General features: G+C 41.1%; 2 protein-coding genes across 8 annotated transcripts in view; one reads left to right on the top strand and one right to left on the bottom strand.

Moving 5' to 3' along the window:
• Positions 1 to 27383, top strand: part of LOC114647356 (uncharacterized) — a 289364-nt gene that overhangs the window by 25262 nt on the left and 236719 nt on the right. The window lies entirely within an intron of this gene.
• Positions 24010 to 27383, bottom strand: part of LOC114647358 (probable pancreatic secretory proteinase inhibitor) — a 161537-nt gene continuing 158163 nt past the window's right edge. For all 4 annotated transcript variants that reach the window (XR_003715492.2, XM_028796057.2, XM_051923524.1 and 1 more), the window contains one exon: positions 24010 to 24385. Coding sequence is in view for 3 of the 4 variants with exons in the window: in XM_028796057.2 (XP_028651890.1) it covers positions 24340 to 24385 (46 nt within the window). In the remaining variant the exon portion in view is untranslated. The remainder of the gene's footprint in view (positions 24386 to 27383) is intronic.

Genomic DNA, 27383 nt, shown 5'->3' with positions numbered 1-27383 from the left:
ATAATGAAGACAGTGGCAGCAAAATAGATTCTGGTTCATGTGGGAGTTCATGGTGTTGTGGTGGGAGTTCAGGGTGTTGTTTGTAGAAGGAGGCAAAATTCTCTCAGACACAGAAAGCAGAGGGTGGTGGTGTGAGAAAACTTACCAGAATGTGATAATGTTAAGGGTGTATTCCACAGGGGTCAGTGCTGGGCCGCTACTATTTTTAATATTAATATATAAATGATTTGGATAGAAATATAAGTAACAAGCTGGTTAAGTTTGCAGATGATACCAAGACAGGTGGATTGGCAGATAATCTGGAATTCATTAAATCATCACAGAAGGACTTGGACAGCACACTGTCTTGGGCAGATTTGTACCAGATGAAATTGAATGTCAGTAAAAGTAAAGTATTACATATAAGAAGCAAAAATGTGAGGTCTGAATACACAATGGGAGGTCTGATAATCGAGAGTCCACCTTATGAGAAGGATTTAGGTGTTATGGTGGACTCTACACTATCAGCTAACTGTCAGACAGTATTGAGAAGCCATTGAGAAGGCTAACAGAATGTCAGGTTATATAGCGCCTTAATGTGTGGAGTACAAGTCACAGGAGGTTCTGCTCAAGCTTTATAACACACTGGAGAGGCCTCATCTGGAGTCCTGCGTGCAGTTTTGGTCTCCAGGCTACAAAAAGGACATAGCAGCACAAGAAAAAGTCCAGAGAAGAGCAACAAGGCTGATTCCAGGGCTACAGGGGATGAGTTATAAGGAAAGATTAAAAGAACTGAGCCTTTACAGTTTAAGGAAAAGAAAATTAAGAGGAAACCTAACTGAAGTGTTTAAAATTATGAAGGGAATTAGTGCAGTGGATCAAGACTGAGACTTTAAAATGAGTTCATTGAGAACACGGGGAGACGGTTGGAAACTTGCTACATGTAAATTTCCCACAATCATTATGATGGTCTTCTAATAGACACATGGAATGATTAACCAAGTAGTGTCGTGGAGAGGAGGACTTTAGGGTCCTTCAAAACTGAACTTGATGTTATTTTAGAAGAAATAAGTGGATAGGAATCTCTGGAAAGCTTTGTTGGGCCGAACAGTCAGTTCTCGTCCAGATTGTTCTAATGCTTTTGTCAAAGTTGCATATAACCGAAAGAGTTGCACTTCTGTGTGTGTGTCGTGACGACACCCGCATGTTTGTTAGAGCTGGTGATAGTGAATCCCTGTGTAGAGAATCTTAAGCAGAATGTTGCAGAGTGACTGAAAGTTGTCACCCCTCGAGACTTTGTCTGGATAGGATAATTATGTGTATGTGTTAATCTTCAAGGAAGAAAGTAAATGAACCCAATAAACATTCCTGAGAAGTTTCACAAATGTCATAATACACCATCCGAATCTATGACTGCTGCTGTCAGGGCAGATTGTAATACTATGGAATGGTCATGATTGGAAAATGAATGAATGAATGATAAATGAGTGTGCTTGTGTGACAGGTTGCTAAAGTTTCCATTCAATTTTACAAACTTTGTTGACATTTTCTTTGTTTTCCTTCATTCCAGCATAGAGAACATTGTGGTCAGTGGCCCACTGAATATAACAAAATCATACCAGTATGATAACCAGACACGCATTGGAGAAGCACAGGTAACATGGACACCTTCTGACAATGACCATGGCGAGTCTGTCCCCATTTGTTTCTTTGCTGAGACTCAAGAAGGGTAAGATATGAGTTAAAATCTAAAATAAACGAAGGTGCCGTAAAGATGAGCTCAAATGGCACTGGTCTCATTTTATGGCTTTTGTCTTTCAGGTATCAGTCTGAGCTGAGATGTGTAGTAGTGACAGTAGGAAGACATGACTTTCTCCCATTGAGTAAGTGAAGCTGCATAGTAAAAGAACTTCATTGTTACTACTTTTGATTTTGTTTTAATATAACAATTTCAGTTTATCCAGTTTAAAGACCACACGATACAGCAATCTATAAAACACAATTCAATTAAACATTCAATCGATACACCACTCCAAAAAATAAACATTAGGGTGCATTAAGACAGGGTGTATCCATCTCCGATTCTGGAGAGCCATGATGGCTGCTGGTTTTCCTTCCTGCCACTTTCTTCATCAGGGACCAATTTCTTCTGTTAATTAACTTTTCTTCCCTTCATTTTAACTGCTATGTTTCTAAAGACTCCGTCTTCTGAAGTGATTTGTTTTTTCCTTAAATGGCAGCCAAACAAAAGTAGGTTGTGAAGTCAGCCAACGGATGACCAGCTAACCCCAACTTATTTCTCTCCATCCAGCTTCTTAATTAGAAGACGATTCTTGATCATTAAACCCGTTATTTACCTCCATGGCTTTCTGGTGCTCATATCCTGCCACAGCGGACATTTCTTTTTTCTAAGAGAACCATCAGAATGTTTTGTGGACCTGAGAAAATCGAAATCACTGAGGCCTTCACCTTTCTTTATTTTCAGATGTTGTATGATGGGCATGGGTTAACTGGTCAAGCAATGGCTCATGTTCTCCTCCATTATTGTTTGACTGCCAATTAAGGAAAAAAGAAACAATTAAGGGGTCTACGTCTTAAATAACAAGTCAATTACAATAAGGCAGAAGAAGTTAATTAGGAGCAGAAACTGGTCACTAATTAAGGAAATGGTCAGAATGAAAACCTGCAGCAACTGCGGCCCTCCAGGACTGGAGTTGGACACCCCTGCATTAAGACAAATCATTCCCACTTCTACCCATCTAATTATTTCTCATTATTAGAACTGTTATTAAAGACTGAATGTCAATTTTGAAAAGGTGCCAATAGAAACTCTCAATAAATTTAAAAAATGTATTCAATTCAGCTGGGTCCAGTCCAGGCTTGGCTCCTGCATGTACGGAAAAAGCTCTCCATCCATATTTATCCAGCATGTAAGAATTCCACTTAAGGTCTGACTGGGATAGGAATTTGTCCTGCCTCAGAGTACAGGTGCTGGTCATAAAATTAGAATATCATGACAAAGTTGATTTATTTCAGTAGTTCCATTCAAAAAGTGAAACTTGTATATTAGATTCATTCATTACACACAGACGGATGTATTTCAATATTTCTTTTAATGTTGATGATTATAACTGACAACTAATGAAAGCCCCAAATTCAGTATCTCGGAAAATTAGAATATCAATTAAGACCAATGCAAAAAAAGGATTTTTAGAAATGTTGGCCAACTGAAAGGTATGAACATGAAAAGTATGAGACATGTACAGCACTCAATATTTAGTTGGGGCTCCTTTGGCCTGGATTACTGCAGCAATGCGGCGTGGCATGGAGTCGATCAGTCTGTGGCACTGCTCAGGTGTTATGAGAGCCCATGTTGCTCTGATAGTGGCCTTCAGCTCTTCTGAATTGTTGGGTCTGGCTTATTGCATCTTCCTCTTCACAATACCCCATAGATTTTCTATAGGGTTAAGGTCAGGCGAGTTTGCTGGTCAATCAAGAACAGGGATACCATGGTCCTTAAACCAGGTACTGGTAGCTTTGGCACTGTGTGCAGGTGCCAGGTCCTGTTGGAAAATGAAATCTGCATCTCCATAAAGTTCGTCAGCAGCAGGAAGCATGAAGTGCTCTAAAACTTCCTGGTAGACGGCTGCGTTGACCTTGGACCTCAGAAAACACAATGGGCCAACACCAGCAGATCATATGGCACCCCAAACCATCACTGACTGTGGAAACTTTACACTGAACCTCAGACAACATGGATTCTGTGCCTCTCCTCTCTTCCTCCAGACTCTGGGACCTTGATTTCCAAAGGAAATGCAAAATTTACTTTCATCAGAGAACATAACTTTGGACCACTCAGCAGCAGTCCAAAGGCGAGGCGCTTCTGACGCTGTCTCTTGTTCAACAGTGGCTTGACACAAGGAATGCGACAGCTGAAACCCATGTCTTGCATACGTCTGTGTGTGGTGGTTCTTGAAGCACTGACTCCAGCTGCAGTCCACTCTTTGTGAATCTCCCCCCACATTTTTGAATGAGTTTTGTTTCACAATCCTCTCCAGGGTGCGGTTATCCCTATTGCTTGTACACTTTTTTCTACCACATCTTGTCCTTCCCTTCGCCTCTCTATTAATGTGCTTGGACACAGAGCTCTGTGAACAGCCAGCCTCTTTAGCAATGACCTTTTGTGTCTTGCCCTCCTTGTGCAAGGTGTCGATGGTCGTCTTTTGGACAACTGTCAAGTCAGCAGTCTTCCCCATGATTGTGTAGCCTACAGAACTCGACTGAGAGACCATTTAAAGGCTTTTGCAGGTGTTTTGAGTTAATTAGCTGATTAGAGTGTGGCACCAGGTGTCTTCAATATTGAACCTTTTCACAATATTCTACTGAATTTGGGACTTTCATTAGTTGTCAGTTATAATCATCAACATTAAAAGAAATAAACATTTGAAATACATCAGTCTGTGTGTAATGAATGAATCTAATATACATATATATATATATGTTTCACTTTTTGAATGGAATTACTGAAATAAATCAACTTTGTCATGATATTGTAATTTTATGACCAGCACCTGTAGTTCATGAGAAGTAGCTAATGAAGTATCCTACACCCTCTCCCGGCGTACGAGTTTGTGTTTGAGAATGAATGACGTCACGATTTCATGACACCCCGAGCCACAAAATGGCACCCATGATGACGTTTTGTAGTTTTCCGATTGTAATGCTAAGGCTGCATCTCAAAGATAATTATGATTATGATAAAAATAATAACAGTATTCAAAGTAGTAGAGCAAAAAGAAGGAAAAAAAATAATGAGGTACGATATTAGGCTAAGCAGCACGTAATTGTTGATCGCAACAACAACAAGAACAACACTGTAATAACCACTGGAATGGACAGACACAAAACGACTGTTAAACCCAATAACACTCCTGCTTATTTAACAATGAAAAATTCACAGCCTTACCTTCAGAAGAATCGCCTTCTCGCTGATATGGCCACAGGAAGCACCTCATAAAGTAACAGTTACTGAAAGTAACCGCGGCTATAAGTCACGTTCATTCTAGTGTTTCCTGTCCTCTTCCATTGTCACATGTCATATCTCTCTCTCTCCATGATTCCCCTCTTATCTTCTATGAGATTTTATTTATCTAATGCCTTGTAAACTGTAATGCGAATGTTCCAGGGGCTCATGGAATGCAGAGCTCAACATGTACAATGGGAAGTCTGAAAATTCGCATATGTTAAGTGCAGGGGTCAGTGCTGGGCCACTTCTATTTTTAATAGATATAAGTGATCTGGATAAGAAAATAAATAACAAGCTGGTTAAATTTGCAGATGACACCAAGACAGATGGATTGGCAGATAATCGAGAACCCATTGAATCATCACAGAAGGACTTGACTAAAGTGTTTAAAATAATGAAAGGAATTATAATAATTCATTACATTTATATAGCGCTTTTCTTAGTACTCAAAGCGCTATCCACACAGGGAGGAACCGGGAAGCGAACCCACTAGCTTCCACAGTCTCCTTACTGCAAAGCAGCAGCACTACCACTGCGCCACCTGTGAGGATAGTCCAGTGGATCGAAACCGTGACTTTAAAATTGATTTCAACAAGAGCACAGGGATACAGTTGAAGAAGATAAGGGTGGGGGGGGATCATGACATGCAACTTGGGAGGAGGACTGCAAACACTAGAAGAGCGAACCCAACTTATGACTCTGCATTCCATGAACCATTAGAACATTCCTGTTACACTTTACAAGCCTGAGAAGATACAAGAAGGTATGCAGAGTTTCACAGGGCGTGTGATAAATAGAATCTCGTAGAAGATAAAGGGGTATCATAGAGAGAGATACGGTATACAGCCCTGCAAAGGTGACCGGATACACTGGAAGAGTGTGAGCGACTTATATCAGGTATTAGAACATTCAAACAATCTAGACGAGAACAGGCCATTCAGCTCAACAAAGCTTACCAGTACTATGTGCTTAATTCTTCTAAAAGTAACATCAAGATAGATAGATAGATAGATAGATAGATAGATAGATAGATAGATAGATAGATAGATAGATAGATAGATAGATAGATAGATAGATAGATAGATAGATAGATAGATAGATAGATAGATAGATAGATAGATAGATAGATAGATAGATAGATAGATAGATAGATACTTTATTAATCCCAAGGGGAAATTCACATACTCCAGCAGCAGCATACTGATAAAGAAAATATTAAATTAAAGAGTCTAGTTGTGAAGGTGTCTGTGGTTCTCTGAGTAAAGAAAAAACTTCCTAATGCTTGTGTGAAATTTACCCTTCACAAGTGTCCAACTGTGTTCCTGTGCTCTTGATGAACTCATTTTAATGACACAATAGCTGGACGTCCAGAGTGCTCTGCATCCATCACACTAGTATGGCCATTTTCCAACATTTCAATCCATTCATAGACGACTCTAAGAGAGAGAACTTTATCCCCATACTGAGCACACATGCAGAGATGAATTTGTGCTCCCAACTGCCCACAAAAAACATATGACAGAACATTGTTCTTCTTTGGTGCAATTTATAAGTTTCGCAGCCATCTTCACCACAGGGTGACAACTCTTATACTAAACTGCAAGGGCAGCCGGCTTGCCAGACAGAACTAGTCACATGACACTCCCGCCAATTAGTACTCTTCCCGCCTTCACCATTTCCAACGAAAATATAAAAGTGCAAAAACTTTTTGAACGTCCCTCGTACATGCAGTTAATTTTGGTGTATTTGATAAAGCCCGCATCACGGATGTGAATCTGAAAAAGAAAGACCACAGAAACAGTAGCACTGCTTTGACACTGGGTGCCACCCATTTGCAAAAACGAGCAGAAAAGTGCGTATGCACAGTGTAAGGCTGCCATGAAAATGTGCGATCTCGATGTGATCATGGAAACGGTCGTATGCAGTTTTTATACATGAGGCCCCTGGTGTGGAGAGATGTCAGTGGCACACCAGGCCAGAAAGGGGAGGGAGATGACCCAAATATCAGTGCTGGGCCTTCTTCTCTTCACCCTATACATGTCCTCAATAGGTCCACTTATATAGTTCATAGGATCCTCTTACCAGTGCTATGATGACGATACACAGCTATACTTGTTGTTCCCGCCAGAGGATCACGAGGTATCAGCTATCATGTCTCACAGTTCAATTTTACATCAACTAACCTAATTTGCAAATCTTTGGAGTAAGTGAGGAACAACACAGCACAGTCGATCACATTTGTTATATATGAATATCTGTTGCAGATGCTGAGGCCAGCGTTGTGTGCACCAAGACGACAATGTCCCTGTTTGTGCTGAAGTCTTCGGTCCCAGGCCTTAACGAACAATACATGCGTCTTAATGACCCCCGCTGCTCACTCACATCTAACTCAACACATCTGATCGCGAGTGTGTCTCTGAACTCCTGTGGCACCCGTTATCAGGTAAGACCCTGGGCAGCAGGCTATTTAGGATGTTAGAGTTGTGTCAGAGGTAGTGTATAAATGAAGTCTAACATATACAATACCAAAACAAGTGTAAGTTGAAGAGAATAAGTAACCATGTCATGGACCTCAATAATAATGGAAGTCTGATTCTTCAGAATCTCAAGCTGGTCACAAATTCTTTTCTTGACCTTCTTTAATTTGCTCATCAAGCCAACAGATCAGTTGAAGATGTAGTCAAATGGCTCCTCACTACATTTGATGAGAACAGGCAATTCAGCCCATCAAGCCTTCCATTCCTGTTTACCTGCTTTCTGCAGTCTAACTTCAACTTTAATTTTAACGGTCACCAAAATGTCTACCACACTATGTGGCCACTTATTCACATACTTTAATGGTTCTATGTAACAAAAGACATTGTGATTTTTGTCCAGAATCTACCCTTAACAAGCTTCCAATTGTGCCCCTGTGTTCTTGTTGTAGACCTCAAGTCACAGCTGGAATCCACGGTACTAATTCCCTAAATGAATCTGAACACTTCGGACACATCACTCTGTTTTCTTAAATTTAGAAGGTTCAATCAGTGTTTGATTGCTGTACCAGCACTTCTCTGACCTACCTTTATTAGCATTGTTAGTAAATGTATACATTCCAGTACATACCAGCACTTTTCCCCACTACCTCCAAGGGGTCAGCCACCTTCCACTTTCCAAAATATTTTATTAGTTTATGGGTATCAACACACTTTTGGATCTCCGAAGACATCACCAACCCCTCATTCCCTCCTGCTCTCCAAAATAACTTAACATTTTATTTGCATCAGAGCAGTTGAGGAGCTTCCATAATTTCCTGAGATACGTAATGCTTCCAGTTTCTTCCATGCTGTATTTCTTCAGAGTGTTGTGGAGGTATCTTTGAGGGAGTCTTCCAGGTCTGATGTGAGATTTCTCAATATATGTATTATATACATACATGCAAAACATTCGGTGGGCAAAGGATATTAGTGAGACCGCTACAATGGGACACAACAAAATGCCACAGCAGCCCAGAAGGAAATCAACCTAAACCACTTGCAAATATAAAAAATGCTAAAGAGTAATGATAAACTTGTCATTTTGAACTGTGTTCTTCTATTTAGGCATTCTGCTTTCATAAGATCTGCTGGAAAATATTTAACTTGTACCACATTTTTTGTTTTGTTTTTAAGGAAAATGATACAGAGATAATTTTCCAGAATGAGCTTACAACGTTCGATCATTCCAATCAAGTCATAAGCAGAAAAAACCAGGTCGAAATTCCTTTCAGTTGTTCTTACCCTAAAATGGGGACAGCATCTGCTTCCTTCTCTCCTCACAAAGCCAGCTACCTGTTCTCTGAAGCCAGCTTTGGCTCCTTCAGCTTCGTGTTTGAGTTTTATGAGAGCAGCGACTTCACAAGCATCATCGACCCCAGCGAGTACCCGATTGAGGTGGAACTTGAGGAGATGTTGTACATGGGCATCAGTGTGGAGTCGCCGCTTGACAACATCATGTTGTTTGTTCAGGATTGTAGAGCCACACCTCATGACGACCCCAGTGACCCAACCTACTATGACATCATTTCAGATGGGTAAATGTAACATTTTTTTAATCTGTTCATTTTGTTGGTTTACTGGTTAACATGAAAAATGTATACTCCTTAGGATGATCTCATAATCAAAACTGCAACACTATCAGACATTGACCATTTATGAAGAGCTGAGATGCAAAATCAGCTAAGTACAGGAGACAACTTTTTGTGAAAAGAAGAAAAATGATTTTTAAGTATTTGAAATGATATTTTTTAAATTCTTTTTGCAGAATATTGGTTGTTACATTACTGAAGGTCAATTGCTGGACATCTCAGAAATCTGAATATTTTACATTTTTGTAAAAAATAGGAAAAAAACATACTTAGCAGGTTTTGACGCTAAATCAATGCTATCCCATAAACCTATAAGTAGAAACTTTCATGAAAAGTGCTCTGGATCTTGAAATATTTTTATTATACAGTATAACAAATGAAATACAGAGCTTTTAGTCTCTAAACTATTTAGCTAAAAAGTAATGCTACAAGTCACAAATTCCTGTTAAGCATTTTTTAAGTAGTAAATTATGAATCATCGTCCAAACATTTTAGGGTTTGGCTAACATGCAACCGTGGACAGGTGCGGAGAATCAGAACCCTTATCCAAACTCCAATAAATTGTGACTACAATTAATCAGCCTAGATGATCAGCTCAGGTGATCAGCTCCCCAGCGAAGTTGAGCAAATCAAATAATGCATAACTACCACTAGCCAACCCTAATCCTAATCTCTAACCCTAAACCCGATATCTAGAGGTTCGGACAACGGCTAGCTTTTGGTAGTTATATAAAATCACCTCAGCTTAGTCGACTCATTATACCCATAAAATGTAGCTCTCGCTTCTCCAAGCATCCGCATATTCGTAGTTTAGCAATATTCAAAATTATTAGGAATATGTTTTGAAATTTCTTACATAGTATTCAACAGTGGTCGCTTGCTTTGCTGGCTTTTTCTTTCGTGGAGCCTTCGGCTTTGTAATGAACATCTGGACCAGAATAAAAGCATCTTGGCCCCGTTTCCCTTGGTTTTTGTAAAAGTCGTTGTGAAACTTTTCAACATCGGCCGGAGTGAGCTGGCCAACGTCGCATCTCGTTCCACGATGCCTACCAACACCTGCATGATTGTAAGAAATCTTTGGCGTCTTTTCAGTGCCGCTATATTGTTTCTTCTTTTCTACGTTTCTACATTTCTGCTTCGTTTCCTGGGATTTTTTGATTTAGAAATTGGCTCATCAAACTCCATATTTATGTCCGCTATTTTTTTGTCACGCGGCGAATGGGCTGAGATGATTGGCTGGTGTACTTAGCAGCTTTTGGAACTAAGCTGGTTATGTATTTAACAGGTTTTGGAACTCACATCAAAATTTATAGCACTATATTTTGGTACTTAGCAGGTTTTGAAGCCCACTTCAATACCAAGCACATAGCCGACCCTTTGATGAGTCACAACCATGCTTAACCTAAAGTTCGCCAAAAAATGTACTTAGCAGGTTTTGGAACTCACCAGTCTTTCACTTTGGTTTTATGAATTTTGAATTACTACGCCTCGTAAAACTCATTAAACTTGTCGACATTTAAGAGGAAGAGTGAATTAAAGGGAACTGAAGTTGAAATAGAAAACAGGAGCAATAAAAAAAAAGAAGATTTGGGGCACTGTGACAGTGCGGGTCCTGCTCCATACTCCCTCTTCCATTTTTGGGAGCCTCTCGAACCCGACAACGTCAATAGTCATGACCAGGATGAGCTGTGCAATGAGGACACCACATGAAGCAAGAGGAAGGTGCAAAAGTGTTCAGTGCCTTATTCAAACAATCAAAACAGTGTCCAAATAAATAGTGCTGTGCTTCAACTGTCAAATAAATAATCCATTAAAATGGGTGAACATGGAGGTTAAAAATCCAAAAACAAATCCATTAAAAACAAGGTGAAAAAAACTGACAGGAATAAACTTTTTTTGAAATGCACGGTACCTTACCCTGTATCTGGCAGCTCCTCTGCTTATACCTCATGGGCCTTGCAGCAGAGGAGTCGCCCTACCAGCAGCTGCAGCTGACCTTTCACCGCTCCGGTTGCCTTCTGTCCCATAGCTACATACAGGCTCTCTCGCTGGACCGAAACTCGGCTCTCATACTGGGGGTCTCCCCCAAAAGCCTCCTCAGCCTGTGCTGCTTTCCCAGCCTTACACAGAGAGCCGTTCACCTTCCAGTTCGGGAACTGCTCAACAGGAGTGACCGCTTCTGACCGCCCCCCACGAGTGTCGAGCACACACTCCTCCTCAGGGGCCCTTCTCCCACCTGCCTGCTTTCTCTCTCACTAGCCTGCTCCCAACCGCTCGCTCACTCCCGCACCGGCTCTTTTCTCCTCCTGCCTCCTTCTTTAACCTTTAACCTCCGTTCTCTCTTTTCTGTTTCTTTCTTTTCTCCCCCCTTGCACTCGCACTTCTCCTTATAAAATGAGGATGTGGCACAGCTGTGACAATTAGCAGTTCCCAGCATCAGTTATGGCCACGGGCGATTCCACAGCTGTGCACTTAAGTGCGGGACTGCCCATGTCGCGCACGGGAAATCAGCCACGGACCTCACTTTACCACAGGCCTCCTCATATAATTTCGAGAAATAAAATTAACAAACAAAGCAATCTACGTTCGTTTAGCAGTGACATCATTTCACTTGCGAGTCTAGATATAGACTTCCTGCAGATGGTGCTGGAACCAGTTAAGAGGTCGGAAGGGAGGAAGAGGTGGGTTCAGGCAATCAGAAACTGAAAGTGATGTCATGACATGTCTCGCTGTCAATCATCAGATGTGTGGATGAAAACATAGGAATGACATTAGGCCACAGGGCCAACCCACGGTCAGTGGGGGGTGAATTACCATCAAATGAGCCGTTAGGTTGTTTTCCAGTCACACATGTTGGACACACGATTCAGTTTTTAAAGGAAAGAATAGCAAGTGTTGTGACTCTTAGACTGTAGCTCTTTCTTTGAACAGAAACATTAGAATGTTAGAACATTAGAACATTCTGGACAAGAACAGGCCATTCAACCCAACAAAGCTCGCCAGTCCTATCCACTTAACTCTTCTAAAAACACATCAAGTCCATCCATCCATCCATTTTCCAACCGAGGGTCAAGGGGGTTCTGCTGGAGCCAATCCCATCCAACACAGGGCACAAGGCAGAGATCAATCCCGGGTAGGGTGCCAACCCACTGCAGCACATCAAGTCTAGTTTTGAAAGTCCCTAAAGTCCTCTTGCCTACCTCACTACTTGGTCAATTATTCCAAATGTCTGTGGTTCTTTGTGTAAAGAAAATTCTTCCTAATTTTTCAGTGGAATTTAACCTTCAAAAGTTTCCAACTGTCTACCCGTGTTCTTGTTAAACTCAGTTTAAAGTGACCGTCTCGATCCACTACACTAATTCCCTTCATAATTTTAAACACTTCAGTCATGTCTCCTCTTAATCTTTTTTATCTTAAACTGTAAAGGCTCAGCTCTTTTAACCTTTCCTCCTAACTCATCCCCTATAGTCCTGGAATCAGCCTAGTTGCTCTTCTCAGGACATTTTCTAGCGCTGCTATGTCCTTTTTGTAGCCTGGAAACCAAAACTGCACACAGTACTCCAGATGAGGCCTTACCAGTGCGTTATGCCTTTTTAAGATTTATTCATTTATTTTCCTTAGTATTTTTTGCACAAATAAATCTGATAATTGCATTTGCACTTGTTAAGTCTCTCTCTCTTATTACTGTTCCACTGGTCATCGGTCCCAGTACTTGATGTCCGTACCCTAGCGCTAATGCCCTTCAAGGATACATCATCACAAAGAGAGACTGTAGGTTGTATGACGTAACAGGTAATGGCAGCGTTAGCCCTTTTGGACGATATCACCATTGGTGGGCTACACAAGGAGCGCATTTTCAGGGGTCACAATGAGTATTTGGCTCATAATGATGACTGGCTTAAAAGCCAATTTAGACTCCCTAGAACCATCCTCTTGGAGTTGTTTGTTGGATTGAAGCCTACATTTCAGTGACCATCGTGCAGAAAACACGAGATCCCTGTTCGGTTAAAGTTTTTAATAACTCTAGTGTACTTGGCGATAGGCGTCTTTTAGAATGAATTGGCTGACCAGTCAGGAATCTCGCTGTCATCTCTGAGCCGTGTCATGCCATCTGTATGGGTTTGCATTAATAAGATGCTACTTAGAGACACGTCATGGTGAGCAGGCTCAAGATCAAAAGGCAATTTGTAGTCATTGCTGATTTTCCAAATGTAGTTGGCGAAAGGGGCCATCACAGAATCAATTTGCTTTTGTAAACAGAAAATCATTCAATTTATATACAACAAACATGGGATGCATTTAATTTCAATTTATGGCACATTTGAATATTTAGGACAAAAATGAAGAAAATCTGGCAAGTTACTCTCCATTTCACCCATTAATAAACACAAGTATCTCAGCAACATTGTTACAAGAGCATTCTTCTTTGGTTATGGTTATGTCCTATACTGTTAGATCTAAAATACTTAACCTATTTTTCTCTTTTTTTAAATATGGGACAACTGATTCTCATGTTGAATTCTGACCTTCCAGGTGTGTTCAGGATGACACAACAATCATCTTCCCCAGCAACCAGACAGAGTTCAAATTTGGAATGGCGGCCTTCACTTTTATCGGGGATTACAGCCAGGTTAGTGATGAGCAGACACAACGGAGTATCCCGTTGAAATGTGACCACTTATACTCATTGTGAATTGATTATATATAGAATTGTTCTTCCATTTTAAGGTGTACATGACCTGTACGGTCATTCTGTGTACTGTTGGAAGTCCCGGAACCCGATGCTCTCAGGGCTGTGTTAACAGCACATCTGCTGCACCCAGATTCAGGAGATCACTGGCTTCAGAAAGTCAGGAGCACTTCATCTCTCAGGGACCACTCTATCTTGCAAGGAAGAATCAGTACAACAATGGTGAGTCTGAATTTCCTACTCCTTGCTAGACCAATCAAACAGTGTAAGTAATTACAATAACACGTTCAAATGACCAATTAATTAAAAGCTAAAAATGAAAAATATATCACATTGACACAAATTGCAAATTCAAGCCATGCAACTCAATTAACACACACAAAACACAACAACAAAAATACAAACCTGAGCATTAAAGTCACAAGTGACATGGGTTTTGTGCCACCTGGAGGAGTTCAGATGGAAGCACATGGACGGGAGGAGAGCGTTTAGAAATAAGAGGTATCTTCATCAGGATCTGCGGTAGGAGACACAAGCTGCTGAGGTGAATACAAAGGGGTGTCTACAATGGTGAGGAGAGGTTTGATGGCCATCTGGTGGTGTTGGTGATAGAAAGACAATCCATCTGAAAAGTTAAGGAGAGAGAAGTTGAAGACTGATTTTTAATTTTTTGGAGGTGTTTCTTAAACCTAGTCACAGCCCTATTAGATATTGCAGCTCTTTCTTTGAATAGAAACAGTAGAACAATCGAGATGAAAAAGGACCATTCAGCCCAACAAAGCTTGTCAGTCTTATCCACTTAACTCCTCCAAAATAACATCAACTCTAGATTTGAAAGTCCTCAAAGTCATCCTGTCTACCACACTACTTAGTCACTTATTCCAAATGTCTGTGGTTCTTGGTGTAAAGAAAAACTTTCTAATGTTTGTGTGGAATTTACCCTTCGCAAGTTTCCAACTGTGTCCCTGTGTTCTTGAAGAAGTCTTGATCCACTGCTCTAATTCCCCTCATAATTTTAAACACTTCAGTCAGATTTCCTCTTAATCTTTTTTTGCTTCAACTGTAAAGGCTCAGCTCTTTTAATCTTTCGTCTTAGCTCATCCCCTGTAGGCTTCTAATAAGCTTAGTTGCTCTTCTCTGGACTTTTTCGAGTGCTGCTATGTCTTTTTTGTAGCTCAGAGACTGGGCGGAGTGGTGGCTCTGAGGCTAAGGATCTGCGGTGGTATCCAGAAGGTTGCCGGTTCGAATCCCCGTCACTGCCAAAAGAGATCCTACTCTGCTGGGCCCTTGAGCAAGACCCTTAACCTGTAATTGCTCCAGGGGCGCTGTACAATGACTGACCCTGCGCTCTAACCTCAAGGGGTATGCGAAAACTAACAAATTTCTAATATGAGAAATCATATAAGATGAAATAAAGAACAAAAAAAAACTACAAACAGAACTCCAGATGAAGCCTCACCAGTGCGTAGAAAGCTTGAGCAGAACCTCCTTGGACTTGTAATTTTAACAACATATGTGCAAAAAATACATATGTTTTACATGCTATGAGCATATGATTAGATGACTTGACATGGAGATTGTATGACATGAGTAATGTGTAACTGTGTCCCCATGTTCTTGTTGAACTAATTTTAAAGTGACAGTCTCAATCCACTGGACTAATTCCCTTCATAATTTTTAAACACTTCAGTCAGATCTCCTCTTAATCTTCTTTTTGCTTAAACTGTAAAGGCTCAGCTCTTTTAATCTTTCCTCATAACTCATCCCCTGTAACCCTGGAATCAGCCTAGTCGCTCTTCTCTGGACTTTTTCCAGTGCTACTATGTCTTTTTGTAGCATGGAGACCAAAACTGCACACAGTACTCCAGATGAGGCCTCGCCAATGTCTTATGCTTTTTTTAAGATTTATTCATTTGTTTCTTTTAGTATTTTTGCATAAATACAGTGTATTCGGAAAGTATTCACAGCGCATCACTTTTTCCACATTTTGTTATGTTACAGCCTTATTCCAAAATGGATTAAATTCATTTTTTTCCTCAGAATTCTACACACAACACCCCATAATCACAACGTGAAAAAAGTTTACTTGAGGTTTTTGCAAATTTATTAAAAATAAAAAAACTGAGAAATCCCATGTACATAAGTATTCACAGCCTTTGCCATGAAACTCAAAATTGAGCTCAGGTGCATCCTGTTTCCCCTGATCATCCTTGAGATGTTCCTGCAGCTTCATTGGAGTCCACCTGTGGTAAATTCAGTTGACTGGACCTGATTTGGAAAGGCATACACCTGTCTACATAAGGACCCACAGTTGACAGTTCATGTCAGAGCACAAACCAAGCATGAAGTCAAAGGAATTGTCTGTAGACCTCCGAGACAGGATTGTCTCGAGACACAAATCTGGGGAAGGTTACAGAAAAATTTCTGCTGCTTTGAAGGTCCCAATGAGCACAGTGGCCTCCATCATCCATAAGTGGAAGCAATTCAAAACCACCAGGACTCTTTCTAGAGCTGGCCAGCCATCTAAACTGAGTGATCGGGGAGAAGGGCCTTAGTCAGGGAGGTGACCAAGAACCTGATGGTCACTCTGTCAGAGCTCCAGAGGTCCTCTGTGGAGAGAGGAGAACCTTCCAGAAGGACAACCATCTCTGCAGCAATCCACCAATCAGGCCTGTATGGTAGAGTGGTCAGACGGAAGCCACTCCTTAGTAAAAGGCACATGGCAGCCCACCTGGAGTTTGCCAAAAGGCACCTGAAGGACTCTCAGACCATGAGAAAGAAAATGGTCTCTGGTCTGATGAGACAAAGATTGAACTCTTTGGTGTGAATGCCAGGCGTCACGTTTGGAGGAAACCAGGCACCGCTCATCACCAGGCCATTACCATCCCTACAGTGAAGCATGGTGGTGGCAGCATCACGCTGTGGGGATGTGTTTCAGCGGCAGGAACTGGGAGACTAGTCAGGATAAAGGGAAAGATGACTGCAGCAATGTACAGAGACATCCTGGATGAAAACCTGCTCCAGAGCGCTCTTGACCTCAGACTGGGGCGACGGTTCATCTTTAAGCATGACAACGACCCTAAGCACACAGCCAAGATATCAAAGGAGTGGCTTCAGGACAACTCTGTGAATGTCCTTGAGTGGCCCAGCCAGAGCCCAGACTTGAATCCGATTGAACATCTCTGGAGAGATCTTAAAATGGCTGTGCACCAACGCTTCCCATCCAACCTGATGGAGCTTGAGAGGTGCTGTAAAGAGGAATGGGCGAAACTGGCCAAGGATAGGTGTGCCAAGCTTGTGGCATCATATTCAAAAAGACTTGAGGCTGGAATTGCTGCCAAAGGTGCATCGACAAAGTATTGAGCAAAGGCTGTGAATACTTATGGACATGGGATTTCTCAGTTTTTTTTATTTTTAATAAATTTGCAAAAACCTCAAACTTTTTTCACGTTGTCATTATGGGGTGTTGTTTGCAGAATTCTGAGGAAAAAAATGAATTTATTCCATTTTGGAATAAGGCTGTAACATAACAAAATGTGGAAAAAGTGATGCACTGTGAATACTTTCCGGATGCACTGTAACTGCATGTTTTACCAAACCATCCCTACTTGACCTAAAAATGATGCATATCATTTATCAATGTACATATTTCAATATGTCTGCCTCATTGCCTTCGTTACTTTTCTCTTCCTTCCTTTATCTTTCTCTATAGTTATCAAAAACAGGCAGAATCTGAACACCATGGCCATCACGTGCCCCTCATTGCCGTAGCCTACTGCACATTTTTTTTATTTAAATACTGTATGTCTGTACCAGTGTGGTTATTTCATTTCAGTGATTAATTCTTCTGTTTCTCTCCTTTTATGTCTTTACAGATCTCAGTCTGAATCCAAACACCCTCATCATTGTGATGGGGTTCATTGCAGCTGTGGCCACTGTAGCCTCTGTGGCTGGTGTCGTGATTTATAAGATAAAAATGTCAAAGGTGGTCCGATATGAACGTCTTACTGCTACAGAGTGCTGAGCATCTTTAGAATGAGTTGTCATCGCAGTGGATTTGGGTGAAAAGAGGAGAAACTACTGGGAGGAGGCCGTAAACTACGTTTCCGAAAAAGTAGACGTTGACCTTATATATGGTGGTGAGAATCAGACTCTGATTGCAGCGGCTTTGAAAACCACAGTTAGATTACAGTTGATTACTTTTTGATTTAAAATCTACAGGAGTTCATTCACAGAGAGTGAAATATTGATAGCAAGTGCTCCACTTTCAAAACCTAATATGTCATTAAAGTGGAAATTTAAGGAGCGATAAACTCATTAGTTTCAAGATTCATCCTTCCCATTAGGATGTTTGAAGTTTTGATCATCTGAAAGCATTCAAAGAAAATAAGAGCACGTTGTGGTCAGAAGAGAAGAAGAGCAAAATTGTGAACAGATGTGGAGCCGACTGACCCTTTGAGAACTTTTACTTTTCAGTTACTTTGACTGTGACAGTCCAACCTTATTCCTGCATCTCGGGTGTCTGCATTTTCTGAAAAACTTTTTACCTTGAGAAAATGTTTACTGCTCTGAATTAAAATGTGATGAAATATATATTTTAACTAGTCATTTAGCCCGTTACAATAACGGGCGCCAGAACAGTTGTGCATAAACAGGAACAGTCAATATTAAATGGCAAGGGACCTTGACCTCATTCTTTTTGTTGGTCGTATTTTTCTTTGTCTTTCAGCCTTTCTTTTGTTGATGTTTACTTGCTGAGCTGACCGTTCTTCGTGGGCTGCCGCTGTGAATTGTGTGTGTTTAATTTTCTGTGACAGTAATACTGTCTTGTACGTCCGCTGGCTTGTACGTCCATAATATACCTTTAATTTTCTCTGGTGGTAATACAGGTGTGCACATCAGTAATATGCCTTTAATCTCCTCTGATGGTAATACTGTCTTGTATGTGGCTGTAATATGAGTCACTGTATTGGGTACCTTTAATTTCCTCTCGCAGTAATACTGGTTTGTATTTCCACAAAATGCCTGTAATTTTCTCTGACAGTAATATCGTGCTGCGCATGCGCACTTCACCAGAAGACTTACACACACGGACACCTGGACGCACACAGGGATTTTACTAAAGAGGATAATGCCTGTCGATTCTAAATTGGTCCTAGTGTGTGCTTGGTGTGTGGGTGTGTTTGTGTGTGTCCTGCGGTGGGTTGGCACCCTGCCCAGGATTGGTTCCTGCCTTGTGCCCTGTGTTGGCTGGGATTGGCTCCAGCAGACCCCCGTGACCCTGTGTTCGGATTCAGCAGGTTGGAAAATGGATGGATGGATGGATAATGCCTGGTGTTGTTGAGATGCGTGTTCCATGTTCTGCTTCATCTGTTAAAATGTTTCTTTGCGTTACTCTCAATTATATGAGAAACAACAATACGATAAAGAGGGTCCAGAGTGTGATGTCACTAACAGGAAATAACCCCTAGCCCCCAGACTCTTTGGGGTCTCACAAAATATTCACAACCCATTTGGAGAATGAAACAAGCAATAAAGAAATCCTCATTGGCTCATACTTGGTAAACCACAATCCATGTTTAATGTTTTGCTGTTTGTTCACTTGCATTTTTTATAAGCAGATTTGTTATTAAATTTTTTAAAAAGTCATCATTCATTGTAATAAGACTCATTCACGAACATAAAGGTTTGAGGAATTGCATCCCCATATGCTTGAAGAAAAATGCAAAATAAAAAAAAATTGGCTTTACAGACAGAAGTTCAAACAAAACTGAGGTGGAACGTGAGGAGATCGTTCCTCCCCCAAACTATGCGACTGTTTAATTCCATCTGGGGGGGTAAACGTTAACATTTAACATTATACCTATCTAATGGTGGCAGATTTATATCATGAGAACAGGAAGAGGTGGGATCTTGAGTGAGCCAGAACCGGAAGTGATGTCATCATCAGGCTGGTTCTGATGTGGGACTGCAGAGGGAGAAAAGCGAGAGATTGTTACTGGACAGCGGCAACCCTGAAAAACACTTACTTTTGAACCTGTAAACCTTCTCCCATTTACACGTGTGTGATGTCATATAAATCGATTTAAATCAAGTATTGCAAACAAGAAAAATTGTGAGAGAATTAAAACAAATGTCTCTCCACAACTCTCCCACCCCTACTGCTCAAAAATCAGATCCTGGAGGGCCCCAGTGACTGCTGGTTTTCATTTCATTTCATTTTGTTTCATACACTTTCTTAATTATTATCCAATTACTGCTGCTGGAATGGGCTTTTCCTTAATTTTAGTGGTTGAAGGGTTTCGGTAAGAATTTACCTAAATAAAACACAGATACTTATAATAATAATTATTTATTTATAGGCGCCTTTCAAGGCACACAAGGACACCTTACAGAGCACATTAATAACAACAGTCACAACATAAAATAAATAAAATATTATAGTACAATTAAACCAGAATACATAGAATAATAAAATTGAATTTGAATTTATAAGCTAAAATTATCAGACAGAATAAGTCAGCTTAAAAAGATGTGTTTAAGAAGAGATTTAAAGGTAGGAAGAGAGTCGATATTACGAATGTCTTGTGGGGTTCTAGAGGTGAGAGACTAGTCGACTGAAAGCTCTAAACCCCATGGTGGTCAAGCGAGCAGGAGGTACAAGGAGATTCAATTGAAAGAGGCCCCAAATATTCTGTAATAATTCTTGCTAGGACAAAGTAATCTGAATGGAACAATGTGCAATGTGCTCCTCGGTATATGGAGTTTCAAACAAGCCAGGATGCCCCTGCGTCAGAACGATGAGGTAGGCGCCGGACAGCCGTTGTGACGTTTAACCTCCGTTTGCAACTTCTGGGTGCATACTACGTGTGCCCCTTCACTCAGTCACTCGACTTCTCCTCAGGATGGTGGTGTACAATATTCATGGTGTGAACCTATTGGGTCACCAATTCATTTAAGTGATGTCAGAATCAACTGGATGATCGTGAGTTAACAGAAGGTTACTTCCAGCAAGATGGAGCAATGTGTCACACATCGGCAAGGAGCGTGGCAGAAATTGTGTCCTTCTTCGGCAACCTGGTAATTTCAAAGAGTCTTTGACCACCACCGTCGCTGGATTTGACACCACCAGACTTCTTCCTTTTGGGTAAACACAAAGGAAAAGTCTATCAGAACAAGCCTCACACTGTGGAAGATTTGAAGGAAAACATCCAACGTGAAATTGCTATTCCCCCAAGACATTTGCTGATACATTCAGGAACTTGGAGCACTGTGTCAAAAGCTGAAAGAGGTGGGCAAAAATGGCTGATATTACGTAGATAGAAATATGTAGACTGAGTAACATTGTTAATAGATAGATAGATAGATAGATAGATAGATAGATAGATAGACAGACAGACAGACAGACAGACAGACAGACAGACAGACAGACAGACAGATAGATAGATAGATAGATAGATAGATAGATAGATAGATAGATAGATAGATAGATAGATAGATAGATAGATAGATAGATAGATAGATAGATACTTTATTAATCCCAATGGAAAATTCACATTCTCCAGCAGCAGCATACTGATACAATAAATAATATTATGATAATAATGCAGGTGAAAAACAGACAATAACTTTGTATAATGTTAAATGTTAACGTTTACCCCCCGGGTGGAATTAAAGAGTCGCATAGTGTGGTGGAGGAACGATCTCCTCAATCTGTCAGTGGAGCAGGACGGTGACAGCAGTCTGTCGCAGAAGCTGCTCTTCTGTCTGGAGATGACACTGTTTAGTGGATGCAGTGGAATATCCATAATTGATAGGAGCTTGCTGAGCGCCCTTCGCTCTGCCACAGATGTTAAACTGTCTAGCTCCATGCCAACAATAGAGCCTGCCTTCCTCACCAGTTTGTCCAGGCGTGAGGCGTCTTTCCTCTTGATGCTGCCTCCCCAGCACACCACCGCGTAGAAGAGGACGCTCGCCACAACTGTCTGATAGAACATCTGCAGCATCTTATTGCAGATGTTGAAGGACGCCAGCCTTCTAAGGAAGTATAGCCGGCTCTGTCCTTTCTTGCACACCGCATCAGTATTGGCAGTCCAGTCTAATTTATCATCCAGCTGCACTCCCAGATATTTATAGGTCTGCACCATCTGCACACATATATTAATATGTGCCTCGAATTGTAAGGTACTATCGAGAATAATGCCTAAGCTCTTAACCTGGGAGGAAGAAGATATTAGAGAATTATCAACAGTCAATGAAATACTGTATTATCACATTTATCCAAAACAGACTTAGTTCTCCTACCAGAAGAACCTCTGTTTTATCACTATTTAATTTAATAAAATTAGCTGACTGCACTACGGGAATTGACGGTGCAATGACCATATAGGACTTCAAAACGCTGGAGTCCTGTTTCCAAGGTCTGCAGATAATTTGAAGGAAACCATTTCGTTTTGTAAACTTTTATTTAGTTAGTTGTCCAAAATAAGGATTTTTCTTTATTGTTACTCACACAGACCCTAGCTGTGAAGAATCGCGTATGTGCCTCGCTCGTTTCCAGACATGACCTTTTGTACAATTTCTTTGACATTTAATAATTCCTCAATCCCACTAACATGCCTTCCAATGAGGAAGCAGAGCCTGGGGACTCGGAAGTGGGCTCCCCCATCTCTGGGACTGAGGTCACTGATGTAGTCAAAAAACTCCTTGGTGGCAGGGCCCCGGAGGTGGATGAGATACGCCCGGAGTTCCTCAAGGCTCTGGATGTTGTAGGGCTGTCTTGGTTGACACGTCTCTGCAACATCGCATGGACATCAGGGACAGTGCCTCTGGATTGGCAGACTGGGGTGGTGGTCCCCCTCTTTAAGAAGGGGGACCGGAGGGTGTGTTCCAACTACAGAGGGATCAATACATTCGTATTAAAAAGTGACCAGCTAAATGAAGTTTGACTATGAGGTCATTTGTTGTATAAATTTGACTTGATTGTATGTAATATTATTTCATTGAAAATAAATCAATAAATAAATAATGGTGATACATTTTACCATGTCGAGACTTGGTGAAGGATGAGTTGGAGGACCCCAAGCTTTTTTGCCTAATCCCCCCAGCCCTGAATTCCCCCACTCATCAATACTGATATTACTTATTGATGAGATTTGATTTTGAATTTGCAGCTTTATCTACAATTATGATTTCCAGTACATAATAAAATGGAATTCAACTGACTTGACTTGGCTGGCCTTGTTTATTTAATGTACAGAGACCTCGCATGCATGAATGAAATAAAAGTTTGTTTTTAATGTGACTGAAACCTAAATTGTTGTCTAGTTAACAAAATTGCTGACATCATTTGGAAGGAAGGAACTGGTGATCAGGAAGGCACGTTATATCTGTACCAGTAACGGCATACTGCACGATAACATGCAGTGAATACTTGACTTGAGCATTCACAGTTCTCATCCTCTTTCTCTATACGTTTAGCATTCGTTTGCTCAGAGGTTGATGTGCTTGCTGCTTCCTGAACAGCTCTTCTCTTCTCCACCCTAGTGGCCCGCTTCTTCTCTTCTTTCGTCGGCATCTTTCCATGTTAAAACTGATTAAGTCAGTGTGTGCGTTGCAATTACTTAGTACGTTTTCTTTAATTTTTCCCTTAAGCTGGCACTTAAGTCTTCAATCTCCCTCAAGAATAATTTAAGATATGAAGAGGCAGGGGAAGTGACGGCGAAGGTGGTAGGGATGAGAACGGCGCCCGTACACATGAGCCACACTGCCTGCCCTGCTGGCCACTGCCAAGAATTGATTCTACCAATAAAATAAAATAAAAATAAAATGAGGAATAACCTTGGAGGTCAATCATCACCTCAAATGCGTACAGAAGAAGGTCACGTAGTATATGTGTACCAAATTTCAGGTCAATAGGTCAAACGGTTTGCGAGCTACAGGTGAGTTAAAATCTTGGACAGACAAACGGACAGCCGGGGTAGCGTATTATATAAGAAAATGGTAGACGAGAAGGGCAAATCAATGGAACATTTCAGAAAATAAAATAATATAAAAACAAATTACCATTAAATAAAATACTATTACAGCATAAATCAGACACATACAGACCAAAGCAATGCACTATTGTTGTAGTTTTCTTTTAATCTGTACATACGAATTCCAGCTTTAAGTCCACTAAGGTTTACCTTTTTTTTTTCTTTTTTAAAATTACTGCAGAAAGTGTACAACTGCATTAAATATAACATTTGATTGTTGTTTACTCAAAGGGCCTTTCTATTTCTATTTCAATACATTTATTTTCCAGTTTTCACGATAATAAAGTTCCGCAGATTTCCAGAGTTGCTTGCATTGAACTCATTCAGCATAACCTCAGAAACAAAATCCATACATTTCTTTAATTTACCACAATTTCATAAGGCTGGGAATCATTTATATTTTCTATTTATGGAAAGACCAGAATGTCCTCTGACCCACTTGCCCAGTTTATCTGTACATTTAATTTGCAATTTCTCAGACAAGTTGAAGTGCCTTGTTGCTTCAGCAGCCTTCATATTTCGCGATGGCAGGCATCGTCTTTCTAGAGCTGAGAAGAGAAGACAGAGAGCTTATCACACACGTGATCATATGCCAAATAAATCACACGATTTACCAAAGTTCAACTGCAATAACCACAGAATTGTTTCTTTAAAAGCATAAATTGAAATAAGTGTAAAGTCTTATTAATCACATTCTGTGTTTAACATATAAACCTTATCAATAAGTTTAAACAATAATTGTTAAATATGGTGCCTATTCCTTTATATGACATTTTTGCTATGTAAGTAAGTATGTCCGCAACCTCTGCAAACAGAACGCTTGGAAAGACCAGTTCAGATGTGTCTCCCTCCTGCTGTAGTCCGTCAGCCTGGGTGTGTGACTGCTGGCAACACTCAGATGTGGACTCTGGCCTTGGTTCAGCACGTGGGGAGAAAGAAAATGTGGCATATTGGTTGACCATGGTCAAAAGGAATGAGGGTAAACTGGATGGCATGTATGAATGGGCAAGGGGACGATGCAACTGGGAGCGCATGGTGCCACACAAAACCTGAGAGGAATGGCGGAGTGGCAATGGTCCTTTTCAATTTTGTATTTTGAATTAATTTTGCAAAAATTTCTAAAATACTGCTTTTGCTTTGTCATTCTGGGATATTGAGTGTAACTTGATGAGGGAAAAATAGAATTTAAATTATTTTAACACAATTGTGCAAGTTAACAAAATGTGAAAAAAGTGAAAGGGTCTTAATACCTTTTGAATCTATCTATCTATCTATCTATCTATCTATCTATCTATCTATCTATCTATCTATCTATCTATCTATCTATCTATCTATCTATCTATCTATCTATCTATCTATCTATCTATCTATGTTATATAGTGCCTTTCATATCTATTTATTGTGTTCCCCTGTGGGCACTGCAGCTCCCCGAACTCCAGACATAACTTCTAAAGTGAACAATAGGTTTTATTGTGTCAACCCCTTACAAGGAAGTGTTTCCCACACCACAACCACATCTTTCACAATAAGCAACTCTGTGATTCTCTGTCATTTTTCCTCCGTTCATCCAGCAAGTTTTGTCTTCTTCTCCTAACTCTGGCACCTGGAGTTGAGGCAGGCAGCTCCTTTTATGTAAAGCCCAGGAGTACTACCAGTGACCAAAGACAGTGACTTGGGAGTACATCTGGGTGATGCTGAAACCCCACAAAGTAGATTACAACATTCCCTTCAGCATTTCCAAGCGGCACCCGCAGGATCCAACAGTGCTGGTCAAAAAAACTACAGTTCCCCAACCTGCGCTGTGGGCATCCACAAATGTACTGCCACCCAGGGACTCTGCCACCCAGCGTGCTGCAGGAGACAATGCCCTAAACCAGTGTTTCTCAACCTTTAAGTATTTGCGACCCACGTTTTCAAAACAGTTTTAATCGTGCCCCCCTAACGTTTTTTTGAAACTGATACCAATTTGTTCTTTTTTAATTAATAAGATACTGTATATCATAGATGCATATTTGATTATACCTACTTAACTTTTATCAACATTTATCTAACTATATTTATTTTTGTAGAATCAGGATGTAGTTTAAGTTAATTTGTTTTGGTTTCAATAGATGTATTTTTCATATTTTTGATTCTTTTTTTCATATCTTCGCACCCCCCTTTTTGTTACTTTGCGTCCCCCTAGGGGGGCCCGCTCCACAGACTGAGAACCACCACTCTAAACAAATTGTTTTCCCCTGTCCTACTCCGGCTGGGATGCCAGTCCCTGCATGGTGTCCGTCACACTATCTATCTATTGTGACAGAAATCGGCTGGGAGCTTTGCCTTGGAAGGACAAGAAAGACAACGTGCACAGGGCATTGTCTCAAATGATTTGCTAGATGGGAACACAGCCCCGAGTTGTGGCAGCACCCCAGATTTCCACAGGGCATCATGGGATATGGAGCGCTTTGCTTCAGCCATGTTTTACCCCATGGGTGCTGCCAAGGGGTGCTGTGGGAACAACAACAACATTTATTTATATAACATGTTTTCATACAAATGATGTAGCTCAAAGTGCTTGACAAGATGAAGAACAAAAAAAATAAAAAAAAAACAATATAAAAATGTGGCAGTACTAATTAACAAAGTTAATTATTAATTTAATTAATAATAATTAATTTAATTAATTTAATTAGTTAATACTATTCGGGGGTACTGGAGAGGAGGGTTCGTCGGATAGTCGAACCTCGGATTCAGGAGGAACAGTGTGGTTTTCGTCCTGGTCGCGGAACAGTGGACCAGCTCTACACCCTTAGCAGGGTCCTGGAGGGTGCATGGGAGTTCACCCAACCAGTCTACATGTGTTTTGTGGACTTGGAAAAGGCGTTCAACCGTGTCCCTCGGGGAATCCTGTGGGGGGTGCTCCGAGAGTATGGGGTACCGGACCCCTTGATAAGAGCTGTTCGGTCCCTGTACGATCGGTGTCAGAGCTTGGTCCGCATTGCCGGCAGTAAGTCGAACCCGTTTCCAGTGAGAGTTGGACTCCGCCAGGGCTGCCCTTTGTCACCGATTCTGTTCATAACTTTTATGGACAGAATTTCTAGGCGCAGCCAGGGTGTTGAGGGGGTCCGGTTTGGTGGACTCAGGATTGGGTCACTGCTTTTTGCAGATGATGTTGTCCTGTTTGCTTCATCAGGCCGTGATCTTCAGCTCTCTCTGGATCGGTTCGCAGCTGAGTGTGAAGCAGCTGGGATGGAAATCATCCATCCATCCATCCATTGTCTCCCGCTTATCCGAGGTCGGGTCGCGGGGGCAGCAGCTTGAGCAGAGATTCCCAGACTTCCCTCTCCCCGGCCACTTCTTCTAGCTCTTCCAGGAGAATCCCAAGGCGTTCCCAGGCCAGTCGAGAGACATAGTCCCTCCAGCGTGTCCTGGGTCTTCCCCGGGGCCTCCTCCCGGTTAGACGTGCCCGGAAGACCTCACCAGGGAGGCGTCCAGGAGGCATCCTGATCAGATGCCCGAGCCACCTCATCTGACTCCTCTCAATGCGGAGGAGCAGCGGCT

The sequence above is a fragment of the Erpetoichthys calabaricus genome, chromosome 2, assembly GCF_900747795.2.
Source record: "Erpetoichthys calabaricus chromosome 2, fErpCal1.3, whole genome shotgun sequence".
Taxonomy (NCBI): domain Eukaryota; kingdom Metazoa; phylum Chordata; class Cladistia; order Polypteriformes; family Polypteridae; genus Erpetoichthys; species Erpetoichthys calabaricus.
This window is presented reverse-complemented; position numbering and strand designations above follow the sequence as displayed.